Raw genomic sequence first — 25,327 nt, forward strand, 5'->3', positions numbered from 1 at the left:
TTTACAATGTTGTGTTGGTTTCTGCCATACATAAACATGAATCAGCTATAGGTATACACATGTCCCACCCTCTTGAACCTCCCTCCCCTAAGAAGGCGTTGATGTAACACAAAAGCTAGCCATGGGACTTTCCTCAATTATGACTTTTTAGCCACTCAGGCCTCTTGATGAGATTAGGTGAAGGGAATTCCAGGCTCTCTTTGCCCTAGAAAACATTCTCAGTTGGATAGTGAACTCCTACACATACTTCAAAGCCCAGCTCAAATGTCCCTTCCTCCAAGAAACCTTCCCTGACTCTCCAAGAAGCTGAGTCCTTCTCCAGTGGAGAAAACACTCCATGAGGCTAGGACCATTGATGTTGGACTCTGTCCCCGGCCCCCAGCCCCATGCCAACATGGAAGATTCTGGAAGTGGGACATGAGATGCTAGCACAGAGATGGACTCACAGGAAGAGTCTGCTGAATAAATGCATGCTTAAAAGTAGACTGAGGGCCAGGCCCAGATATCTGGACTTGGGGGGGAAGGGTGGCTCTCTGCCCTCTGCTTTCATCTACTACCAAGTGGATGTAACGGGGAAAGGTCCCTGATCACCAGCTGGCCGTGACCCGGAGGGAGGCCAGGGCAGGAGGTTGTTGTGACCCTGTAGCTGAAGAACATGGCCCCGGGTTACTTATGCCAGGCATGCTGGCCCTACAGATTGAAAAACTTAGGAAACAGTATTGAGAAATCTGGGGCAGTCCCAGGGAGGGGGAAGGCCACAGGGAGTGAGGGCTGGTCAGGGGAGGGAGGAAGGCAGGGGCCAAATAAAAGGCAGCCTCCAGCAACCTCAGCTCATTCCCCTCCCCTGCCCTCTCCCTCTGTCCCTCCATCCCTCTGTCCCTCCACTGCCCCAGCACCATGCAGCCCACCTCAGGTCCCAGCCTGCTGCTGCTGCTGCTTCTAGCCAGTCTCCCCATGGCCTTGGGGAACCCCATGTGAGTAGTTACAGCCTGACCCCCAAAAAAGGCTGCTTCGGAGATGAGAGTGTGCATTTGTGGTACAAGGCCCTGCGTGTGTAGGGCATGCACATGGAATGAGTGATTCTGCAGGAGAGGTGATTTGGCATCCTGGACATTTGACCGGCACAGATTCTGGGAGTTTGTAGTTTCAGGTTTTAAGGGTCTAGAGACTTCGCGTGGGTGTATGTGGCTGAGGGAGTGGATCTGGGTCTGGGGTGCCACAGGTTTAGGGAGGAGTTTGGGATGGTCTTGTCTGTCCTGGTGGCTCAGCAGGTAAGGAATCTGCTTGGAATGCAGGAGACACAGGAGACGCGGGTTTGATCCCTGGGTCAGGAAGATCCCCTGGAGGAGGGCACCAGCAACCCACTCTGGTATTCTTGCCTGGAGAATCCCATGAACAAAGGAGCCTGGTCGGATACAGTCTAGAGGGCAGCAAAGAGTCGGACACGATTGACACCACTTAGCACATAGCACACATGGTGTTCAGGGTTGGGTGTTTAGAGACTTGGGGTGTTTAAAGATTTGGGGAGTAGAGCTCCTGGAATAAGCGGGTTCAGTGGTGAGTTTGCAAGTCTTGGAAGAGTTGGCACCTCTCATTTTGGTGTTCAGCAGTTGATGGGATGTGAAGCACCGCCCCTGCCTCCCACCCCCCACCCCCGCCCCGCCCCCAGTTGTCTGCCGGTCACCGGATCCCCTGTGAGACCAGGGACTGGGGCAGAGTGCTCACCCTGGGGAAGGGTTGGCAGCTCGGGCTTCCGGGCATGACAGCTCTACGCCCCATGCTCCCCTCCGGCAGGTATTCCATGATCACCCCCAACATCCTGCGTCTGGAGAGCGAGGAGACTGTGGTGCTGGAGGCCCACGGAGGACAAGGGAATATTCAGGTCTCGGTCACTGTCCACGACTTCCCGGCCAAGAAACAAGTGCTGTCAAACGAAAACACCCAGCTGAACAGCAACAATGGCTACTTGAGCACCGTCACCATCAAGGTGGGCGCGCCAGGGAATCCAGTCCTGCTGATGCGGCACCAGCTCCGAGAGTCCTACACAGAGTCCTCGGAGAGCCCTTCCCCCTCTCTGAGCCCCACCCACACGGCCTGAGCCCCGCCCCTTCTGTGTCTCCCCCTCCCCCATCTGAGCCCTCCCTTTTCTGAGCCCCTCCCACTGCTTCATCCAGAGCTTTCTCTGAGCTGTCTCCACCTTCTTTTTTATTTTGTTAATTAATTTGTTTTAATTGGAGGACAATTACTTTACAATATTTTGATGGTTTTTGCCATACATCAACATGAATCGGCCACGGGTATGCATGTGTCCCCCCCCCCCATCCTAAAAACCGCTTCCACATTGCTCCCCACCCTATCCCTCTGGGTTGTCCCAAAGCACTGGCTTTGGGTTCCCGGCTTTTAAATTTATACTGGAGCATAATGTTGCAGTAATTTCAGGTGTACAGTCAAGTGATTCGGTGATACATATACATATATATATTCTTTTCCAAATTCTTGCCTCATTTAGGCGGTTACGTAATACTGAGCAGAGGTCCCTGTGCTCTACAGTAGCCCCCTGGTCTCTCTCAAGTCCACCTCCTTCCCAGCTCTAGGGTCTCTGAGCCCTTTCCCATTTCTGAGCCCGGCCCTCCTAGCCCCTCCCTCTCTAAGCCCTCCTCTTCCTTCAGAGGCCCTTCCATCTGAGTCTTCTCTTTGAGTCCCTTCCCCTTCTGAGCCCTCCCTCCTCTGAGCCGCCTCTTGCTTCCCCTTCCCATGCCTCCCTCTGACCCCAACCCCCTCTCTAACCCTCCCCCCATCTCAGTACCCCGTTACTCCCCAAATCTGGGCAAACCAGAATTGATGGGCAGGCTTTGTTGTGAAGAGGGCAGGTGGAGCAGACCCCTAATGATCTCTTGGTTCACTCCCAGATCCCGGCCAGCAAAGAGTTAAAATCAGACAAGGGGCACAAGTTCGTGATCGTCGTCGCGGCCTTCGGGAATGTCCAGGTGGAGAAGGTGGTGCTGATCAGCCTTCAGAGCGGGTACCTCTTCATCCAGACGGACAAGACCATCTACACCCCAGGCTCCTCCGGTAAGGGGCGGGGAGCGCTGGCTGGAGAGGGCGGGATTGGGGAGGGGCAGGGCTGGAGGAGGGGCAGAGTCTCACCCAACTGTCTCTCTCTCTCCCACCGATCAGTCCTCTATCGGGTCTTCACTGTGGACCACAAGCTGCTGCCCGTGGGCCAGACGGTTTTCATCAACATCGAGGTACCAGCCAACCGGGGCCCCGGACCTACCCGGGGCTGAGACCAAGGGAGAGACAAAGAGATCGAGACAGAGAAAGAGCCACCGGCGGAGACCCAAAGTCAAAGAGAGGCATATAGAGAGGTCGGGAGAGGGGGCCGGGAGCCAGGGAGACCACGTGGCGCGATGCTTGCTTGCGCCTGAGGATTCTAGCTCCAGATAGACACCCGGTCACTGGGTGACTCTGGACAGGTCATTTCACATTTCCGAGTCTGTTCATCCGAGGCTTGGGATGATGACAGACACTAATTCCCTAGTGCCGCCAGAGGGCGCCCGTGAGCACTTGAGTCAGGCCCTGCCCTCTCCTCAGCCCCCAGCCCTCCAGGCCTCCCACCTCCCTGAGAACACAATTTCAAGTCCTCCTGCAGCCCACAGGCCTCTGCAAGACCTACCCCATCCCCTCCCTGCCCTCGCTTCTTCCCTCTTCTCCTTGGCTCGCTCTGCTCCAGCCACACCCCGGTCTCCTCAGTCACAGCCCTGCCCCGGGGCCTTTGCGTGGACTGTTCCCCCTACCCAGAAAACCCTCTTCCTGGAAATTTCCGCACTGACCGCTCCCTCACCTCCTTCAAGTCTTCGTTCCCGTGTCCCAATTTTACAGTGAGATGTCACTGAGTGCCCTGTAAAATTGCAACACCCCCTCTGCTTCTGGCATCGTAAATTGGATCTATACATTTTATTAATTGCACCTTCCCCTAACCTCCACTGAACATAAATTCCAAGTGGGGGGGAAGGGATTTTCTGTTGACAGCATGCTTGGCGGGTAGTGGGATAAATAAAAAGTTACTGGAAGGAGGGAGGGAAGGAGAGGGGAGAGAGAAGCAGGGAGAGACGGGGAGGGAACCATACATGTAGGGTGAAGGGAGAGAGAAGGCAGGAAGACTGGGGCATGTCCTCCTCTGGGGATCTTCCTGAGTATTTCCTGAGATTACACAGAGCTAACAAGGGCCAGGTCCTGAGGGCTGTGAGCTGGCTTTAGAGATGAACAGGACACACATCTCCTCTAGAGGCACAGTGCTCAGCTCCCAGCAAATGTCACCCCGTACCAACAGAAGCATGTTATCCACAGTGACCCTAATTTCCAAGAGAAGCCAGAAAACCGGATTTCTATGTGATGTCTCCTGATGTTTACCTGTTGGCAGTGCATGAAATCACATGTGTATGAGGTCGAGCCATGCAACATTGCTATGTCAAAAAGGCAAATGTGGGCAGTTATGTGTGGTATATGTATGTGCTAATCAAATGCTTAGCACAGGGTCCTGCATCACAATAGATGACATGTGCTAGTTATTATCATTTTTAACATCTGTTTATTAGGTTGTGTTGCGTTGTAACTGCGGCATGTGGAATCTAGTTCCATGACCAGGGGTCGAGCGTGCAATCCCTGCATTGGAAGTGTGGAGTTTTAGCCACTGGGCCACCACCAGGGAAGTCCCAAATGCTAGTCATTATTTGTCTTTGGAGAGACGCTGATCATCATCAGCTCTTGCCTATATTAACATGTCCCAAACCAGTGACATAGGAGTAATAATTATCTTTTTCTAGATATGCTCATTGAGCACAGAGAGGCTAAGTAACTTGCCCAAGGTCCCACAGCTTGTAATTGGCTCAGTGGGGATTTGAACCCAAGCTGACTGGCTCAGGGGCACGTTCTTCACCACTGCCCCTGTGGACCTAACACAGAGAGAATGTCCAGACCGCAGACAGGGAGGGGCGAGCCAAGAGGCAAAGCCTCATCTCTGAAGAGCCATTTCTCTGTCTCCCCACAGACTCCCGATGGCGTCCTTGTCAAGCGGGACTCCCTGTCTTCTCACAACCAGTTTGGCATCTTGGCCTTGTCCTGGAACATTCCAGAACTGGTGAAGTATGTCAGGTCCTCCAGGAGGGGGTTTGGGGCTCCCCTACCCCAGGAGAGGGAGTGGGGGGCTGCCAGGTGTGCCCAGATCACCAGCCTACCTTCCCCACAGCATGGGGGTGTGGAAGATCAAAGCCCACTATGAAGATTCTCCGCAGCAGGTCTTCTCCACTGAGTTTGAGGTGAAGGAATATGGTAAGAGGGCCAGGGAGCCGGGGCTAGGGGGTGGAGGGAGGGGGAGTGCATCAGGCTGGGCCCAATGCTGGTCCCCCACCAACATAATCTGTCCCCCCAGTGCTTCCCAGTTTTGAGGTCCAACTAGAGCCTGAAGAGAAATTCTACTACGTTGATGACCCAGATGGCCTGAAGATCAACATCATTGCCAGGTGAGGGGCAGGGGGAGGGGCCAAGTGCGGTGAGGGGCTTAACGGAGGCCAAAGCTAGTTTGGAGGAAGACTCATCTGCAGAAGCAAAAATGTGAGACTGTCCCTGCATCGCAGGTTCTTGTACGGGGAGCACGTGGACGGAACAGCTTTCGTCATCTTTGGGGTCCAGGATGGTGACCGGAGAATTTCATTGACTCACTCTCTCACCCGTGTTCCGGTACCTAACAGAGGCCCTGTCTGGTCTCCTCCACCCTGAACACCCTTCCTGTCTCCTGTCGTCTGAGCCCACGCCCTGGGCGCTCCCCCCAGGTCTCCCCTCCGCCATGAACCCTTACTGTCTCCCCCAGATCAACGATGGTAATGGGGAGGCCGTACTGAAACGTCAGGTTTTGCTGAATGGAGTACAGCCCTCCCGAGCTGATGCCCTGGTGGGCAAGTCCATATATGTGTCCGCCACCGTCATCTTGCAATCAGGTAAGGCCCCGTCTGGGGGCGGAGGCCCAGAATGAAAGGGGGATCCAGTCTGAGGGGGGACATGCAATCTGAGGGAGAAGGCCAAGAAGGAAGGGGGCAGGATCCAGTCTGACAAGGGAGGTCTCGTCTGAGAGAGGAAGCCCAGAATGAAGGGAAGGCGGTCCAGGCTGGCAGAGGAGGTCTAGCCTGAGGGAGGAGGTGCAGAATGAAGGGGGGCATCCAGTCTTACAGGGGAGACCTCGTCTGAGGGAGGAGGGCCAGAATGAAAGAGGGGTCCAATCTGACAGGGAAGAACCACTCTGGGGCATAAGACCCAGTGCAAGAGGGGAGACTCATTCTGAGGGTGGATGTTCAGAATGAAGGTAGAATCAGGTTGATGGGGGAGACAGTCTAAGGAGAGAGGCCCAGTACAAAGGCAGAGTGCAGTCTGATGGGGGAGCCTGGTCCTGAGGGGTGGCCCAGGAGCCCACCCTCATGGCTGGCCCCCCTCAGGCAGCGACATGGTGGAGGCGGAGCGCGCCGGGATCCCCATTGTGACTTCCCCCTACCAGATCCATTTCACCAAGACCCCCAAGTTCTTCAAACCTGCCATGCCCTTCGACCTCATGGTGAGACCCTGGGCAGGACTGCACCCCTCGACACTGGTCCTGAGCACGATCACACCTCTGGGTCTGCCTAAATGCCCTCCACCTGCCCCTGTACCCACAGGTGTACGTGACGAACCCTGACGGCTCCCCTGCCCGCCACATCCCAGTGGTGACCCAGGGCAGCAATGTGCAGTCCTTGACCCAGGATGATGGCGTGGCCAAGCTGAGCATCAACACACAGAACAAACGGGATCCCCTGACCATCACCGTGAGTTCTGGGCCAGCCTCAGGGGACTTAATTTTGTAGAGTGGGGTCCTAACTTATGCATAAAAGGATCCTGTCCTGGGCATAGAGTGGGTTCCTTTCATTTGCATAGAGGGATGTGCCATCCACAGACATGTTTTCATTTGCATAAAAGGGCTCTCTTTATGTTTTCATTTATTTGATTGAAGTAGAATTGACTTACAATGTTGTGTTAATTACTGCTGTACAGCAAAGTGATTCAGTTAGACATATACATGTGTACGTTCTTTTTCATAGTTTTTTCCATAATGGTTTCTCACAGGATATTGAATAGAGTTCCCTGTGCTGTGCTGTAGGGCCTTGGTTATCCATTCTGTATATAATAGTTTGCACGCACAGATGTTTTTCCATCTGCACAGCAGGGTCCTACCTTCTAGATGTCTTCTGCCCAGATGCCTTTTTATTTTAAATTATTTATTTATTCATTTTATTTATTCATTGGTGGCACTCGGTCTTCATTGCTGTTTGCCAGCTTCTCTAGTTGTGGTGCTTGGATTTGTCACTGAGGTGGCTTCTCTCTGTTGCAGACCACAGGCTCTAGGGTGCATAGGCTCAATAGTTGTGACACACAGGCTTTTGCTCCACAGCCTGTGTAATCTTCCCGGACCAGGGATCGGACCCATGTTCCCTGCATTGGCAGGCAGATTCTTATCCACTGTGCCATCAAGGAAGTCCCTGCCTAGACATCTTATATGCACACTTGTGATGGCATTGGGCCCACCTGGATCATTCGGTTTCTTCTCCATCTCCTTAATATCCTTAACCTAATCTCATCTGCAAAGTCTTTCTCCTCACATAAAATGCCTAGTCTCAGGGGTATGGATGTAGATGTCTCTGGGGAGGGCAGGTGGGCATCATGGCATCTGTCTTTCCCTGACCAGGTACGCACAAAGAAGGACAATATCCCCGAGGGGCGACAGGCCACCAGGACCATGCAGGCCCTACCCTACAACACCCAGGGGAACTCCAATAACTACCTGCACCTCTCTGTGCCCCGCGTGGAGCTCAAGCCTGGGGAGACTCTCAACGTCAACTTCCACCTGCGCACGGACCCCAGCCAGCAAGCCAAGATCCGCTACTACACCTACATGGTCCGTGGCTTTCTAGAACTCCCAGCCTCCCTGGGAGCCCTCATCCATCCCAGATTCCACCTCCCCCAACCCCGACTCCCACCCATTCTCCTGCTCACCTTCCTGATCCTTATACCGAACTGTTCCCCCAGATCATGAACAAGGGGAAGCTGTTGAAGGTGGGACGCCAGGACCGAGAGCCCGGCCAGGACCTGGTGGTGTTGCCCTTGACCATCACATCAGACTTCATCCCTTCCTTCCGCCTGGTGGCCTATTACACGCTGATCAATGCCAACGGCCAGAGGGAGGTGGTCGCCGACTCCGTGTGGGTGGATGTCAAGGACTCGTGTATGGGCACGGTAAGCTCCCTGGCACCTCTCTGTCCCATCTGGGGACCCTCCGCCTGGCTGTCCCTCTTGTGCCTCTGGCTCTGTCTCTCTCCAGCCTTTCGAGTCCATGCCTCTCCCCCATTTCAGAGTACCTGCGCTCCTCCTTTCCCATCTCATTCTTCCGTCTCTTTCAGCCTCAGTTTCTTCATCTTTTTTTTTTCTTCATATGGACCATTTTTTAAAGTCTTTAGTGAATTTGTTACAATATTACTTCTATTTTATGCTTTTGGTTTTTTGGCTGGGAGGCAGGTGGGATCTTAGCACCCCAACCAGGGATCGAACCTGTACTCCCTAAATTGGGAGGCAAAGTCCTAACCACTGGACCACCAGGGAAGTTCCCTTAGTAGCTTCTTTTCCTTCTAGTTTTATTGAAATGTAATTTACACACAGTACTAAGTTTAAGGTGTAGAGCATGATTTAACCTAGGTACATCATAAGTGATCACCACAATAAGTTGAGTGAATACCGATCATCTCGTAGAGATATGAGATTAAAGAAACAGAAAAAAAATCTTTCCCCTTGTGGTGAGAATTCAGGGTTTCCTCTAATGACCTTCCTATATAATGGTGCCGCAGGGTTAATTACATGTATTTATTATGTTGTACATTACACACCTGGTACTTATAGCTGAAAGTTTGTTTTTAACCACCTTCACTCAGTTCCCCCTCCCTTTACCACACATCTGATCTCTTTTTCTATGAGTATGTTTGTTTGAAGTAGAATTGACCTATGGTCGTGGTTACTCGCTAAGTCATGTCCGACTCTTTGAAACCCCATGGACTGTAGTCTGCTGGGCTCCTCTGTACATGGGATTTCCCAGGCAAGAGTACTGGTGTGGGTTGTCATTTCCTTCTCCAGGGGATCTTCCCAACCTAGGGATCAAACCTGGGTCTCCTGCATTGCAGGTGGATTCTTTACCGACTGAGCTACAGGGAAGTGCCTAATTGACCTATGCCACTATGTTAGTTCCTGGCGTACGACATTTCTACAATCCGAATATCAGTATGTGATTCGATATTTCTGTGTTTCAAAATGCTCACCATGATGAGTCCTGTTAGTAACCACGTGTCACCATACAAAGATCCTATGTGGTTACTGACTATCTTCTTCACACTGTGTGTTTGATCCCTATGATTCATTTATTTCGTAAGTGGAGGCTTGCACTCAGTGTCTGCCTTGCTGCTGGTTTTCTCTCTTTTCTGCCTGATGCCAGTTTGGCTTGCTTGGTCCCCTCCCCTTTCAGTCCAGCTCAAGACCTCCTCTGTCTTGGGCTTCTTGGGGTCTTACAGGGCTGACTTCCCCCTCCAACCTGCTCCCCCTCCCATAGCTGGTGGTGAAAAATGGTGGGAAGGAAGAGAAACACCATCGACCCGGGCAACAGATAACCCTGAAGATCGAGGCTAACCAGGGGGCCCGAGTGGGGCTGGTGGCTGTGGACAAGGGCGTGTTTGTGCTGAATAAGAAGAACAAATTGACCCAGAGTAAGGTATGCCCCAGAGTCGCTGAGGTTGGTTCAGAGATGGCATTGGGATGAGGTGGGAATGATGCTTGTTGTCGTTCAGTCATTCAGTCCTGTCCAACTCTTTTTCAACCCCATGGACTGTAGCCCACCAGGCTTCTCTGTCCATGGCATTTCCCAGGCAAGAATACTGGAGTGGGGTGCCATTTCCTTCTCCAGGGGACCTTCCCCACTCAGGGATGGAACCTGTGTCTCCTGCATTGGCAGGCAGATTCTTTACCACTGACCCACCTGGGAATGGTGCTGGAGCGGAGCAGATGGGCTGAGCATAGAGGTCTGAATGGATGTAGACACGGGGATGGGTTGAAGTCAAGCTGAGGTTGAGAATGTGGGTGGACAAAGGTCCACGTGGAAGATGGTACTGGGAATGGATGCAGTCCAGAGTCCAACTCTGGATCGTCCATCGTGGCCTGCCAGCTTGGGGAGCAGGATAGGATGGGGGGGGTGGGGCTGGATGGACAAGTTGGCCAGAGGGTGGTGGCACTTCTGACCCTCCGCCTCCACTCCACCCTGCAGATCTGGGACGTGGTGGAGAAAGCAGACATTGGCTGCACCCCAGGCAGTGGAAGAGACTATGCTGGCGTCTTCACGGATGCAGGACTCACCCTCAAGACAAGCCAGGGCCTGGAGACCCAGCAGAGGTCAGGTGAGGATGCAGGGAGAGGCAGGGCAGGTGAGAGCAGGGCCTCCATCCCCCAGATACTGAGAGCAGGCTAAGGGCGGGGCTCTGGGGTGCAGGTTGGGGTGTTGAAGTCCCGCCTCCACCACCATCTCTCAAATCACTTCTTTCTGAGCCTCGGTATGGGCTGCAATAACACTCCAACATCCTGGCGGGGGTGGGGGTGGGGGTGGGGGGAGGCGGCAGTAGGGAGGAAACCAAGGATACATCAATCAGTCAGTCAGTTCAGTCGCTCACTCATGTCTGATTCTTTGCAACCCCATGAATTGCAGCACACCAGGCCTCCCTGTCCACCACCAACTCCTGGAGTTTACCTAAACCCATGTCCATCGAGTTGGTGATGCCATCCGAGCATCTCATCCTCTGTCATCCCCTTCTCCTCCTGCCCCCAATCCCTCCAAGCATCAGGGTCTTTTCCAGTGAGTCAACTCTTCGAATGAGGTGGCCAAAGTATTGGAGTTTCAGCCTCAGCATCAGTCCTTCCAATCAACACCCAGGACTGATCTCCTTTAGAATGGACTGGTTGGATCTCCTTGCAGTCCAAGGGACTCTCAAGAGTCTTCTCCAACACTATAGTTCAAAAGCATCTATTCTTCGGCACTCAGCTTTCTTCACAGTCCAACTCTCGCATCCATACATGACCACTAGAAAAACCATAGCCTTGACTAGACAGACCTTTGTTGGCAAAGTAATGGCTCTGCTTTTGAACATGGTATCTCGGTTGGTCATAACTTTCCTTCCAAGGAGTAAGCGTCTTTTAATTTCATGGCTGCAATCACCATCTGCAGTGATTTTGGAGCCCAAAAAGATAAAGTCTGATACTGTTTCCACTGTTTCCCCATCTATTTCCCATGAAGTGATGGGACCAGATGCCATGATCTTTGTTTTCTGAATGTTGAGCTTTAAGCCAACTTTTTCACTCTCGTCTTTCACTTTCATCAGGAGGCTTTTTAGTTCCTCTTCATTTTCTGCCATAGGGTGGTGTCATCTGCATATCTGAGGTTATTGATATTTTTCCTGGCAATCTTGATTCCAGCTTGTGCTTCCTCCAGCCCAGCGTTTCTCATGATGTACTCTGCATAGAAGTTAAATAAGCAGGGTGACAGTATATAGCCTTGAAGTACTCCTTTTCATCTTTGGAACCAATGTGTTGTTCCATGTCCAGTTCTAACTGTTGCTTCCTGACCTGCATACAGGTTTCTCAAGAGGCAGGTCAGGTGGTCTGGTATTCCCATCTCTTTCAGAATTTTCCAGTTTATTGTTACCCACACAGTCAAAGACTTTGGCATAGTCAATAAAGCAGAAACATAGTAGGTGCCTAACCCATGTGGTTCCCCTTCCACCTGCCTTTAGATCCGCAGTGCCCGAAACCAGCCGCCCGCCGACGCCGCTCGGTGCAGCTCATGGAGAAGAGGATGGATAAAGGTGTGCGCCCTCCGCTGGTTCCCACCCCTTCTGGATCCCAGCTAGAGAGGGAAGGGGAGGGTCTGACCGTGGGGAAGTTCTCCCTGGGCTGTGTCCTGAGTGCCTGCTGCTTCGAGGCCGCAGCTGAGGCCGCGCGGGACGTGGGGGGGAATCTGTGTTCCCATAGTGGGTCAGTACAGCGGCGATCTGCGCAAGTGCTGCGAAGACGGCATGCGGGACAACCCCATGAAGTTCCCGTGCCAGCGCCGGGCCCAGTTCATCCTGCAGGGCGACGCGTGCGTCAAGGCCTTCCTGGACTGCTGCGAGTACATCGCTCGGCTGCGGCAGCAGCACAGCCGCGATGGCGCCCTGGAGCTGGCCAGGAGTGAGTCCCGGGGAGGGCGGGCCTGTCCGAGGTGGGAGGAGGAGCCAATCCGTTCAAGGGCGAGAGGGGTAGAGCCCGTCCGTTCAAGGAGCGGGGAGTCCAGTCCTAGGGGGCGCAGGTGCCTGTCTGAAGGAAGAAGAGGTCCCAATCCAGCGAGCCCGAGGTGGCGAGGAGGCCTGTCCGGAGAGGGAGGAAGACGTGCCTGTCTGAGGGAGGAGGAGATCTCCAGAGGGGGAAGGAGATCCCTGTCTGAGAGGGAAGGACGTCCTGTCTGAGGGGGATGCGGGTCTGTCGTAGGTGGAAGAAAGTGCCTGCCTGAGGGAAGAAGGACCTAGTCTAGTGGAGAAGACTCCTCTCCTGAGGGCCAGGAAATTTCCTGCCTGGCTGGATTAGCCTGGCCCTGGCCCCAGACACTCTGAAGTTTGACTTTGCCAGTGCCCAGGACACCCCTCCCTCCCATGGTCTGAGGGAACGTTCTAGAAGATAGAGCTGGTCACACTAGTCCTGTCACTCTGAAGGTTGGCTTTACCAGGGCCCAGGACTCACACGGTCTGAGGGAATGTTCTAGAAGATAGAGCTGGTCACACTAGTTGCCAGTAGGAAGACATGAGATGGGTTATAAGCTTGCCTTTACCAAAGAAAACTAATTCATGTTGCCTTCTGAAGTGACCTGCTCAACCTTTGCCCAGTCAATGTTCAATCATTCATTCATTCATTCGGTTCTGGATAGGACATGTACCCAGTCAAAATTCTACATCTCAGGCCACATCAATCTTAAGCAAACCCAGGGCTTCTCTTAGAAGCCCCCTTTAAGCAAAATCAGAGTGATCTCACCACAAGTGGCCTTTACAGAACTGACAAGAGTCTCCACTGCCATCTGTTGAGAGACAGAGGAGCCCGCTGTGGCCTGATCCCACCATTATTCAATTTTTTAAATTTTTGGTTATGCCATGTGGCATGCAGACTCTTAGTTCCCTGATCAGGGATTGAACCTGTGCCCCCTGCAGTGGAACTTCAGGACCTTCACCACTGGACCACCAGGAAGTCCCTCTCTTTTTCTTTTCATTTTTTTTTAAAAACATCTTTTAATATGTCTTAATTAGAGGACTTCTGTGCCAGAATGGGCTTTGTTGAAACTGAATTATCTGCAGACACCTCTCAAAAGCAGCCATTGCCAAAGTCAAATACTTCTGAATTCCTTTAGCTGGAAAACTAGCAACCCCTTCAACCCTCTACCCCACCAAAAACATAATGATTCCCAACATACATGAGCACAGAATTCGACCTTCAGTCTCTTTGCAAATTATAATGATTGGCATGCTACTCTCTGCTCCAGTGAGCCAAGACTTCTTTCGCAAAGAAGAAATTTAGACAATGTGTATATGATTTACACACATATGGATGACTACCCACCCCTCCCCCCAGCATTGTGTCATTTCTTTAGCCAACTGGGGACGATACAAAGGGTTGATTAAGAGTTAGTATCCCAAAGGCACTTTGATAGATTATTCCAGAGTATTGGGCTTCCCTTGTGGCTCAGCTGGTAAAGAATCTGCCTCCAATGCAGGAGAAATGGGTTCCATCCCAGGGTTGGGAAGATCCCTTGGAGAAGGGAAGGGCTACCCACTCCAGTGTTCTGGCCTGGAGAATTCCATGGACTGTATAGTCCATGGGGTCACAAAGAGTCGGACATGACTGAGTGACTTTCACTTTCTTCACTTTTATGGGTGGATTTAAGTATCTATGGAATTCCACCTACTTTGTGGTTAGGCAGAAAAGTGAGAGTGTTAATCACTGAGTGACTCTTTGTGACTCCATGGCTGTAGCCCACCAGGCTCCTCTGTCTATGGGATTTCCCAGGCAAGAATACTGGGGTGGGGAGCCATTTCCTCCTGCAGGGGATCTTCCCGACCCAGGGATTGAACCTGAAACTCCTGCATTGACAGGCAGATTCTTTACAATCTGAACCACCAGGGAAGCCCCAAAATCAAATTAAAATCTGTTCATCGTTTTTTGAAGAAAGCTCAGCCAGAATTTAACTCTATTGTAGCCCAGCTTTGTGTACTTGCTGATGGGGTCAAGATGACTTTTAAAAGCCACTGTCTCTTTGGCAGTCTCCATCAAATCCAGGGAATCTCTCAGCTAGCCCCATTGTTTTCAGGATAGACTTAACCATCACATGGTTAACATAACACAGCAGGCTTGGACCAGTGATGCCTTTAGAGGCTCATTCATGCAAATGTTTTCATTCCTTTGAAAATCAAAGAAGGGGAAAAAACAAATCAACTCAATGCAGTGTGGCTTATTTTCACCTTTATACCAACATGGCTGTAAAATATGACATGTAATATTTTTTTATGGAGAAAGGAGCCTCTAGGGGCAAATGTGCCTAGGACCCCTGGAAGTGATCATGTGACCTTGGGTGTGTCCATGTTAGGAATCCCTTTAGGGGATTATAAAGATAAATATCTAAAAGGGACAGTGGAGGGAGCAGGAGGGGGGGATTCAGTCTGTTTTAACCCCCCCCCACCCCCACCCACAGGTGACCTGGAGGATGAAATAATCCCAGAAGAGGACATCATTTCTCGAAGCCAATTCCCCGAGAGCTGGTTGTGGACCATTATTGACGACTTTAAACAAGCAGACAAAAATGGGTAAGGCTGGGATGGCCCCACTTCAACCTATCCCCAGGCCAGCTTCTATGATCACCCTAGACTGGACACTGCATTTGCATGCACCTCAGACCCCCTTCTTGCGTGGAATCGTGGAAGCACACAACCCAGCCTAGAAAAATCGAGTTGGGGCTACCTAAATGTACCCACCTCCAGCCCCCTTCCAACCCTGTCCCTTGTGGCTCCTCCCTACCTGGTTTCCCCCTGCACCCTGCTAGATGTCTTCTCCTAATCCCCAACATCCCCCCCCCCCCCAATTTCTCCCTGGACCAGAATCTCCACGAAGCTCATGAACGTGTTTTTGAAAGACTCCATCACCACTTGGGAGATTCTGGCCGTGAGCTTGTCGGACAAGAAAGGTGAGAGAGGATGGTGGTCCGGTCCTCGGAGGCCGGGACCCCAGATCCCCTGAGCATTTTCTCATTCCATCCTGACAGATCTTTTGTTTCTGTTGGCTGACAATTTGCCCTGTTACTAGAGAGGGATTAGAGTGCAGAATGTGAGTGACATCATGACTTGGTAAATAGACTTTATTTTTAGTGCAGTTTTAGTTCAGAGCAAAATTGAGAGGCTGGTACAGAGACTTCCTATGTACCATTTTCCCGACCACATACACAGCCTCCCTCACCATCAACATTGTCACAACTGATGGACACATCATTATCTTTGCTAGTTCTTAGCTGACATTACGGAGATGGCAATGGCAACCCACTCCAGTACTTTTGCCTGGAGAATCCCATGGACAGAGGAGCCTGGTAGGCTATCGTGCATGGGGTCGCACAGATTCGGACACAACTGATGCGACTTAGCAGCAGCAGCTGCAGCTGACATTAGGGCTCACTCTCGGTGTCTTAATGTTACTGTGGGTTTGGACAAATGTATAAAAACACAAAGGCTTCCCAGGTGGCTCAGTGCTAAAGAATCTGCCTGCCAAAGCAGGAGATGCAAGAAAGGCAGGTTCAATCCTTGGATCAGGAAGATCCTCTGGAGTAAGAAATGGAAACTCGCACGAGTATTTCTTGCCTGGAAAATTTCATGGATGGGCTACAATCCACGGGGTCGTAAAGATTTGGACACAACTGAGCGATTGAGCACACACTTGCATAAAGACTTATATTCACCATATCATATAGAATTATTTGCTATGTGATATATTATTCTATAATATCATATAGAATAATTTGCAACAAGAACTTGGTAGGGGTGATGTTGCCATGATAGTGAGTAAAGCAATTAAAAGAGGAAGCGGGATGAAGTGAGTGATTAAAACATCAGTGGGCAGGCTGTGAAACACAACAAAAAGGGGTATGCATACCCTCCCCCTGCCACTGCCACCAAGGGCTGCGTGTGAGACCCTGACAAACCCTAGTCAAGTATGAATGGTTTAGAGCTGGTCTGGGAGTGGGGTAAGGAAAATGAGGCAATGACTTTGAATGCAAAATTAAGTGGGTGCCAAAAACTCAGTCATCAAGATAAATTGTATTTTCATGCAATAGTTTTCTTAAAATCAAAATGAATGCAAAAAAAAAAAAAATCCATGATATACAAAATACGTAGATTTTAAATAAAGACCAGCACCGTGTTGAGCCCTGTTGGAGCTTGAGGCCAAAAGGAAAGATGTGGTTCGTATACATATTTTCTGTCCATTTTAAAGGTTATTTTTTCCCCCAGAGCATTAAAGTAGTTGAAAAACTATTAAAAACACTAAAAAAAAAAAAGATGTATTAAAACTCACAGCATTAAGCGTATTTCATTTATACCACACCCAGTTACTCTAGTATAAGTTTATTTAGTTATAATTTATCATAAATTATACTTCAGTGTCATTTTACTTTCCTGGTTTCAAGACTTTTAAAATCTGCTTCTTTGCTTGTCTTGCTTTTCATGGAAGGAATTGTGATTTTCTGACAATTTCTCTTGACCAAGTGATGACAGCAGATGAAATCATAAACGCAAGGCACATAGTTTTCCTTCTGCCTGGGACTGCAAAGCCACTCAGCACAGTTCTAGTTTGGGGTCCCCATCCCTGTTTCAAATCAGGGCATCTTCATATTTGCCTGTTGTACATTTCTGTATACCAAGGTTCTGTCTGAGGTTTCCTTTACCTAAAAAATATTCCTGCAGCTTGAAAAAAAAAATGTTAAAAACTATCGTTAGACCCTTGCCCGTTAAGCATGTTCCCTGGACTATTTGCAATCTGCTAAAGGAGCTTTACCTCAGAGTTTGTTAGCCATTCAGTATCTTTTATGTTTTTTTAACTTTTTAATTTTATATTGAAGTACAGCCGATGAACAGTGTTGTGACAGTTTCAGGTGGGCAGTGAAGAGACTCAGCCATACATATCCATGTATCCATTCTCCCCCAAACTCCCCTCCCATCCAGACTGCCACATAACATTGAACAGAGTTCCCTGTGCAAGACAAGGGGTCCTTATTTGTCATCCATTTAAAATACAGCAGTATGTATAAGACATTTAGGCTTCCCTATGGCTCAGTCAGTAAAGAATCTGCCTGCAATGCAGGAGACCTGGGTTTGATCCCTGGGTTGGGAATATCTCCTGGAGAAGGAAATGGCAACCCACTCCAGTATTCTCACCTGGAGAATTCCATGGATAGAGGAGGCTGGCAGGCTACAGTCCAGAGTGTTGCAAAGAGTCAGACATGACTGAAGCAACTTAGCATGCATGCAACCAATAGAACTTGAAAATTTTAGACTTAAGAGCTCTTATGGGATAAAGAAAGAGTATCGTTAAAAGCGGGGCGCTTCCCAAGCCCAAGTCCCTGAGTCCAAATCCCACATCTTTCTCTGGGCAGCTGTGTGGCCTTAATCAAGTTACTCAGCCTCTTCATGCTCATCCATAAAATGGGCACAACTGAAAGAGTAACTCCGCAAAGTGTTGGGATTTTATAATAGTTATAATAGTACTGGACACATTGTACATGTTCAGTGAGTGTGAACTATTATTTTTATTATTGGAGTTGAGCATATTTTAGGGGTCAAAGAGTAAGTGCCTTTTGGAGATGTATAGATGCCTCCTTAAATGACACAAATCAGGTATCAGAAGTCAATTCTTTTTTAAAAGGTATTTCTTTTTATTTATTTATTTGACTGCACTGCCTTTTAGCTGTGTCATGTGAGATCTAGTTCCTGACCAGGGATCAGACCTAGGCCCCCTGCATTGGAAACCAGAGTCTCAGCCACTGGACCACCAGGGAAGTGCCTTTAAAAAAAAATTGAATTATGGTTGATTCACAGTGTTGTATCACTTTCTGGCTTAGTCATTTCTTTTTACGAGATTTTCTTTTTGTCCACACCATGCGACTTGCAGGATCTTAGTTCCTTGACCAGGGATCAAACCTACCCAACCCCCCACCCCCACCACGGTGTTCCATCTATGTGTGTGTGCTTAGTAGCTCAGTCATGTCCAACTCTGAGACCCCGTGGACTGGAGCCCGCCAGGCTCCTCTGTCCACAGGACTTCCCAGGCAAGAATCCTGGAGTGGGTTGCTATTCCCTTTTCCAAGGGAATATTCCTGACCCAGAGAGCAAACCCAGGTCCCCTGTGACGCAGGCAGAGTCTTTCCGATCTGAGCCACCAGGAAAGCCCCATATTATGTCTATGGGCTTCTGCAAAGACCTTGGGATAGCTCCCGCAGTCAAGTGTAAGCACTGAGACATTGGTAGGGGCAAGAACTTGGACCCAGTCCGCCCTGCCCAGTCCCCTGACCCCACTCCTGACACTCTGCGTTATGTTTCCACTCCGGGCAGGGATCTGTGTGGCTGACCCCTATGAGGTCACTGTGATGCAGGATTTCTTTATCGACCTGCGTCTCCCCTACTCGGTGGTGCGCAATGAGCAAGTGGAGATCCGAGCGATCCTCTACAACTACCGGGAGGCCGAAAATCTCAAGGTGCGTACCTGGTGCAACAGAAGCATGGATGGAGTGGGGACTTCAGGGAGCCAGTCCGTGGCATGTTCTCCTGACCCCATACTCTCTCTCCCTGGCAGGTGAGGGTGGAATTGCTCTACAATCCAGCCTTCTGTAGCCTGGCCACCGCCAAGAGGCGCCACCAGCAGACTATAACGATCCCAGCCAGGTCCTCGGTGGCGGTGCCTTACGTCATTGTGCCCCTGAAGGTCGGCCTCCATGAGGTGGAGGTCAAGGCTGCCGTCTACAACCACTTCATCAGTGATGGTGTCAAGAAGACCCTGAAGGTCGTGGTGAGTCCTTGGAGTACCTGCTGTCCCTTGTCCTTCAGGAGAGGCTCCAGTTCTCCCTGTGTTGTCAACCCAACTTGGAGACCCAGGCACACCATAGGAGATTCAGGAGTTCTGGAAGTTTGGAAGGAGGGCCAGGATTAGGGTGAGGCAAGTGAGGCATTATTCTTGGGCACAGAATTTTTAGCAGACACCCAAAAACTTAGAGATCAATAATATTTTTTTCATTAAAATATATTTTAATATCAAATATGACATCTTGTAACATTTTAGCACAGGGGTTTTCTTCTGACTTTAAAGATCTTGGGGACAGTTCCTTGGTGGTCTGGTGATTAGGACTCAGTATTTTCACTGCTGTGGCCCTGGATTTGACCCCTAGTCATGGAACTAAGATATGATAAGCTACACAGCACAGCCAAATAAATAAAATTTTAAAATCTTGAGAAAATATATTTCACAGAGCAAATATTGCAAAAGAATAATATACAATTGCGAGAACTAGGACACTTCTTTTTTACCTATGATTCTTACCCTTAAAATATGCATTCACACACAACAAAAAAGAAGATCCATGGGAAAAATAACTCAACCCGGAAAAAAAGAAATATGCATTAGCAGTCATATTTTTGTTGAACATTTTCAAAGACAAAATCATCAACCAAAATGAAAGGATTTTAGCATCTTTCATGAATACTTTAAAGCAAAACATAAGCTCATAAACAAGATCAAAATTATTTTAATGCAATATTTTAAGAAATCAAAATCCATTCCAAAAACCCCTGCAATATACAGAATATCAAAATTTTAGAGACAAATTTGATGGTATCAAACTATGTCATATTGATGCCTAAAGCAAAAGAAAACTGAGTTGGGCCTGTGTATATTTTTTATTGGTTATTTTTTCCCAAAAAACATTACAGTAGTTGAAAAAAATATTGAAACATTCAAAACCAAATGTATCAAAACTGACAGTAAGATTTCACATTGAAATGTTTTATTTATACCCAAATCATAACTTATTATAATTTTTCTCTCCTGGCTTTAATGGAAGCAAACATATTTTTTCAACTACTTTAATGTTCTGGAATAAATCTAATCATTAAAACAATGTATTTTAAAAATTACATGAAAGTGTGTCTAGATAGGTGCACACAGTTTTCCTCTTGCTGTGAATTTCAATATGACTCAACACAGGCACTGGTGGGAAGAAACCAGTAGTGTGCTGGAGCCTGTGATACCCTGCTCCCTAGATCCAGTATGTCTACCACTTCCCAAGTTAGCACTCTCTCATGGTGGTAGCTCGAAATCCATCATGGTGGAGAAATTTACACCAAGGAAATTGGCAGCACTACTAATCAAGACCTTTTCTTCCTAGAGAGCTGAATGTTACATACTGATGAATACAGCATAGGCAGGAACTCAGTCTGCAAAGGAAAAGATGGGAATCACTCCAGGCAAAAGGAGAATGGGTTCTGTGAAGGCAAAAGCACCCACTGTCCTCCAGGGAGGCTTATGTGCATATACACATGAGATCTTGTGTTGGGCCTTTGACTCTAATTAAGATGCCCCTATTTTAATTGAGCACTTACTGTCTGCTAGGCACTGTGTTAAGTAGTTATGTACATTGTTTCATCTATTTTTTCTCTTTCCTGTAATATTTATTCTTGTTTACTGGCTCAAATGTTTTCTTTTACTTTTAAATTATTTGTTTTAAAATTTTTATTTTATTTAGCCCATTAAGAGGCATTGTTTTAAAAACAGACTCTGGAGCCAGACTATTACGTTCAAACGCAAATTCTGTCCTACTTGCTTTCTGAGCTTGGGCAAGTTACTTTGCCTGTCTGTTCCTCAGTTCCCCCATCTTTAATGTTTATTTATTTGGCTTAGTTGTGGCCCAGGGATCTTCTTCTCTAGTTGTGGCATATGGGCTCAGTAGTTGCAGCATGGGTGCTTGGTTGCCCCATGGTATGTGGGATCTTAGCTCCTTTACCAGGGATCAAACCCAGGTACCCTGCACTGCAAGGCAGATTATTAACCACTGGACCATGAGGAAGTCCCTCCCCCATCTGTAAAATGGGAGTGATAAAAGCGATACCCACTCCAGTGGGTTGTTGTGAAGATTAAATGAATTAACCACAGGAGAGCAATCATCTAGGCACACAGAAAGATTTCTAAAGGTCTTGTTACTTCTTTGTTAATTTATAATTATATTATGAACTTGCACAACAATAGGCATGAGGTAGATGTTTATATTACCTCCGTATAAGGAAGGAAGATGAGGCACAGAGAGGTTAAGTAACTGACCTCCAGTCACACAGCTAAGATCTCGGGTGGAGGCCCTCATGCCTTATGCTACAGTAATCCCCAGAATATGACTGACTGTCTGTCTTGTTCATGCAACTCCCCCTGCCCCTAACACCATCCAGCCAGAAGGAATAAGAGTCAACAAAACTGTGGCCATTCGCACACTGAATCCAGAATATCTGGGTCAAGGTGAGTCAGCCACGGGAGAGGGAGTGAGGCCTGGGTGGTGGTGATGAGGAGGGGGTGGGAGGGAGCTGGTGCCATCGGTGTCTCCCATTCACCTGGCAGATGGGGTGCAGCGAGAGGAAGTCCCAGCTGCAGATCTTAGTGATCAAGTCCCAGACACCGAGTCAGAGACCAAGATCCTCCTGCAAGGTGAGATGCCCTTGGACCCCAACCCCAGGAGACCCAGAACAGTGTTGGGAGGAGAGTCATGACCCAAGGGTCGGGAGCCCACTTCCATCTGCTCTCACCCCAGGGATATTTAACCACTGGTCTCCTGCCTCCTCTTCAGCTAGAACCCCTCCTCAAACCACTTCATAGAAGGCTCCAGGTGGTACTTAGTTCAGCAAACAGCTTTTGCTGATAAAGAGGTTTACATGAGCCATATAGTTCAAGAGCAGAAATTCCGGATCTAAATGTCTTGGATGGAGAACTGGGGCAAGACGGAGCTAGAAAGGCACCTTGTACCTTGAAAGCTGTGAAGTTTGGGAAGAAGACCCTTGGTTTCCTCATCTGTGATAGGAGCGAATAATAGTATTGATATCTAAGGGTTGTTGAGAGGATTAAATGAAATACTCTATGGTATTCTCCTAGAGCAGAGCCTGGGGAATAGCGTGAAGCCTGATAAAAGTATTCATGACTGTTATTACCGCTGGTGGAACCAGAGGAGCCAGCGCCCAGAGTTCCCCTGTGAAGCACAAGCCCACCCCCACCCCCACCCCCCATAAATGCAAAACCCCCTCCAGCCATTCAACCACAAAGCATCTCCATCATTCACATGCCCCAAGCTATCCTTGACCCCTATGGCCCTAGCTGGTCAGAGCCTGAAAAGTCTGGAAGCAGCCGTGGACTTGAGTGCCATCCTCCTGCCCGGTTGCAGGGACTCCGGTGGCCGAAATGGCGGAGGACGCCATCGACGGAGAGCGGCTGAAGCACCTTATCCAAACCCCCTCGGGCTGTGGGGAGCAGAACATGATTGGTATGACGCCCACGGTCATCGCCGTGCACTACCTGGACAGCACCGAGCAGTGGGAGAAGTTCGGCATGGAGAAGCGGCAGGAGGCCCTGGAGCTCATCAGAAAGGGTGCACGTCCTACGGATCCCTCTGAGCCTGCTCCACCCCTGAGCCCGCCCCTCTGAGCCCACTTCATCCCTGAGACACGCCCCTCTGTCCTTGCTCCGCCCCTGAGACCCGCCCCTCTGTCCTTGCTCCGCCCCTGAGCCCCGCCCCACTGAGCCGGCTTCATCTCTTAGCCCCCTCCACTCCTGAGACCCCGCCACTCTCGGGGTCCCGCCCCTCCTCTGAGATTGCCCCCTCGTCCCTCTCTGAACCCCTCTCTGAGCTCCCTCTCTCGCTGAGGCCCCCTTGCCCCTGAGAACCCATTTTGAAAACCTCTTCTCTCTGAATCCCCTCTCCTCCAAGAATTCCTTCCCCCTCTCTCTGATCTTCCCACCTTCTGAGTCCCTCTTTAGCTCTTCGTCCTCCCACACACTCGCCCCCTACCCAGAGCCCCTCTTTCCTCTCTAGACCGCCGTCCCGCCCTTCACAGAATCTTTATCTTCTCTCTAAGCCCCTTCCCTCCCTGGAGGGCCTACACCCACCAGCCACCCCGTCCACTCAGCCTCTGGTGACACGTCTCTCTTCCCTGCAGGGTACACCCAGCAGCTGGCTTTCAGACAAAAAAGCTCAGCCTACGCCGCCTTCCAAAATCGGCCCCCCAGCACCTGGTGAGTCTCCAGGATCAGCTTGCACATCCTCAGCCTTTCACATCCCTGAGCAGGCCCTGGATCTCAGCCTGGGGTGGTCTAGGTAGGTCTCCACCCAGAGTCAAGGTACCAGCCTGCTGAATAATCAGCATACCACACTGGGTTACTAACCTGAAGGAACCAGGCCAGGTCCGGCCCCACTCTGCTCATTGGTTGGCTGGGATGCCAGTCTCCGGATCCCAGAGCAAATTGGCTCACGCTCTCGACCCACCCCCAGGCTGACTGCCTACGTGGTCAAAGTCTTTGCACTGTCCACCAACCTCATCGCCATAGACTCCAGGGACCTCTGTGAGACCGTCAAATGGCTGATCCTGGAGAAGCAGAAGCCTGATGGAATCTTCCAGGAGGATGGGCCCGTGATACACCAAGAAATGATTGTAAGAGGCAGAGATTCGGGGCAGGCCAGGGGAGAGGGCACCAGAGCATCACGGGATGGACTGGAGAAAGACTCCACCATCCACCCACTGCCCAATTCACAGCGTGCGGGGACAGGGAAATAAGGGAGCTGAGAGTGTCTCTTCTCCCTTGCCAAGATGAGAGACCTGCAGGATCCAGTGCAAAATGAAACCCCCTGGCTTCCTGTTGCTCTTAAGCATAGAACTCCTTAGAGCTATGGTCCTGAGTGTGATCCCCAGGCCTGCAACATCAGCAAAATTGCCTGCAAGCTTTTAAAAATGCAGAATGTCAGAAATTCTCAGGCTGGACTCCAGGTGCACTGAATCAGAAGCTTTAGGGGCAACGTCTAGGAATCCGAGTTTTACCGCGTCTCTACCCCTACCAGGTGTGCTTAAGTTGGAGAATGGATGCCTAAGCCTGACCTTTTAGGCTTCCAGCCTCGTGGCCTTACCCACTTCTCTCCTCACTCCATCTGTACTGCTAGGAACCTTGCTCTCCTTTGTACATGCTGTTCCTCCTGCCTGGCATGCTAAGCCCCACCCTCTTTGAGAGTTGACTTCTCTCTGCTCAGATTGTGGTTCCAGCTATCATCCCTCGGGGACACTTTTCCACGACTGAGTCACACTCCCATAGTCCATTCTCAATGCCACATCCACTTCTGCACAGCAGTCATCACTTTCTAATTATATATCTGTCGATGAGCTGGTTGGTTCCCGTCTGTCTCCCCTAGCAGACCGCGAGGGCTGGGGCTAGAATCTGGTCTTCATCCAACATCTCATCCACAGCACCAGCAACATTTGCAGGATGAATGAATGAATACTAAAGAGCCTGGCCCTTCTGGAGAGGGCTGGGGAGAGACCCAGCCTTTCCTTGATCCACTGAGCCTACAGGGGCCGTAGGTTGACATGTGAAGACACTGGTGACCCTGTCTTTGCTTCCACGCTTCTCCTCTAGGGTGGCTTCAAGGACGCCAGGGAGAAAGATGTGTCCCTTACAGCCTTTGTTCTCATCGCGCTGCACGAGGCTAAAGACATTTGCGAGGCACAGGTCAACGTAAGTGTCCCCACCCTCCCCTCCCCAACCAAGGACACAGCCACCTGAGGTGAGATGTTGCTTTCAGGGCATTTCCAGTGCTCCCAGTGCACTAACAGTCACCACAGTGGCCATAATAGTTTCCAACATTTATCAAGCAATTAACTAGATCCCAGGTGGCTCCGTGGTAAAGAATCTGCCTGCAATGCAGGAGACGTGGGTTTGACCCTGGGTCGGGAAGGTCCCCTAAAGAAGGAAATGGAAATCCACTCCAGTATTTTTGCCTGGGAAAGTCCACGGACAGAGAAGCTTGGCGGGCTACAGTCCATGGAATTGCAAAAGAGTTGGACACGACTGAGCGACTAAACAACAAAACAAGAGT

General features: G+C 50.0%; 1 protein-coding gene across 1 annotated transcript in view; it reads left to right on the forward strand.

The window, feature by feature from the left end:
- Window positions 1-877: 877 nt before the first annotated feature.
- The window catches only part of LOC128050332 (complement C3), a 36,285-nt gene continuing 11,835 nt past the window's right edge, over window positions 878-25,327 (forward strand). The window contains exons 1-27 of the mRNA XM_052642557.1: window positions 878-974; window positions 1,795-1,987; window positions 2,910-3,072; window positions 3,178-3,248; window positions 5,051-5,145; window positions 5,249-5,331; window positions 5,432-5,522; window positions 5,637-5,739; window positions 5,870-5,996; window positions 6,489-6,604; window positions 6,705-6,851; window positions 7,769-7,978; window positions 8,110-8,316; window positions 9,674-9,832; window positions 10,382-10,511; window positions 11,898-11,969; window positions 12,136-12,333; window positions 14,876-14,987; window positions 15,279-15,364; window positions 18,774-18,916; window positions 19,015-19,227; window positions 21,651-21,717; window positions 21,817-21,903; window positions 22,631-22,834; window positions 23,403-23,478; window positions 23,735-23,894; window positions 24,868-24,966. Coding sequence (XP_052498517.1) covers window positions 898-974; window positions 1,795-1,987; window positions 2,910-3,072; window positions 3,178-3,248; window positions 5,051-5,145; window positions 5,249-5,331; window positions 5,432-5,522; window positions 5,637-5,739; window positions 5,870-5,996; window positions 6,489-6,604; window positions 6,705-6,851; window positions 7,769-7,978; window positions 8,110-8,316; window positions 9,674-9,832; window positions 10,382-10,511; window positions 11,898-11,969; window positions 12,136-12,333; window positions 14,876-14,987; window positions 15,279-15,364; window positions 18,774-18,916; window positions 19,015-19,227; window positions 21,651-21,717; window positions 21,817-21,903; window positions 22,631-22,834; window positions 23,403-23,478; window positions 23,735-23,894; window positions 24,868-24,966 — 3,489 coding nt within the window. The 5' untranslated portion in view covers window positions 878-897. The remainder of the gene's footprint in view (window positions 975-1,794; window positions 1,988-2,909; window positions 3,073-3,177; window positions 3,249-5,050; window positions 5,146-5,248; window positions 5,332-5,431; window positions 5,523-5,636; window positions 5,740-5,869; window positions 5,997-6,488; window positions 6,605-6,704; window positions 6,852-7,768; window positions 7,979-8,109; window positions 8,317-9,673; window positions 9,833-10,381; window positions 10,512-11,897; window positions 11,970-12,135; window positions 12,334-14,875; window positions 14,988-15,278; window positions 15,365-18,773; window positions 18,917-19,014; window positions 19,228-21,650; window positions 21,718-21,816; window positions 21,904-22,630; window positions 22,835-23,402; window positions 23,479-23,734; window positions 23,895-24,867; window positions 24,967-25,327) is intronic.

The sequence above is a fragment of the Budorcas taxicolor genome, chromosome 7 (genome assembly GCF_023091745.1).
Source record: "Budorcas taxicolor isolate Tak-1 chromosome 7, Takin1.1, whole genome shotgun sequence".
In the NCBI taxonomy this organism is placed as follows: domain Eukaryota; kingdom Metazoa; phylum Chordata; class Mammalia; order Artiodactyla; family Bovidae; genus Budorcas; species Budorcas taxicolor.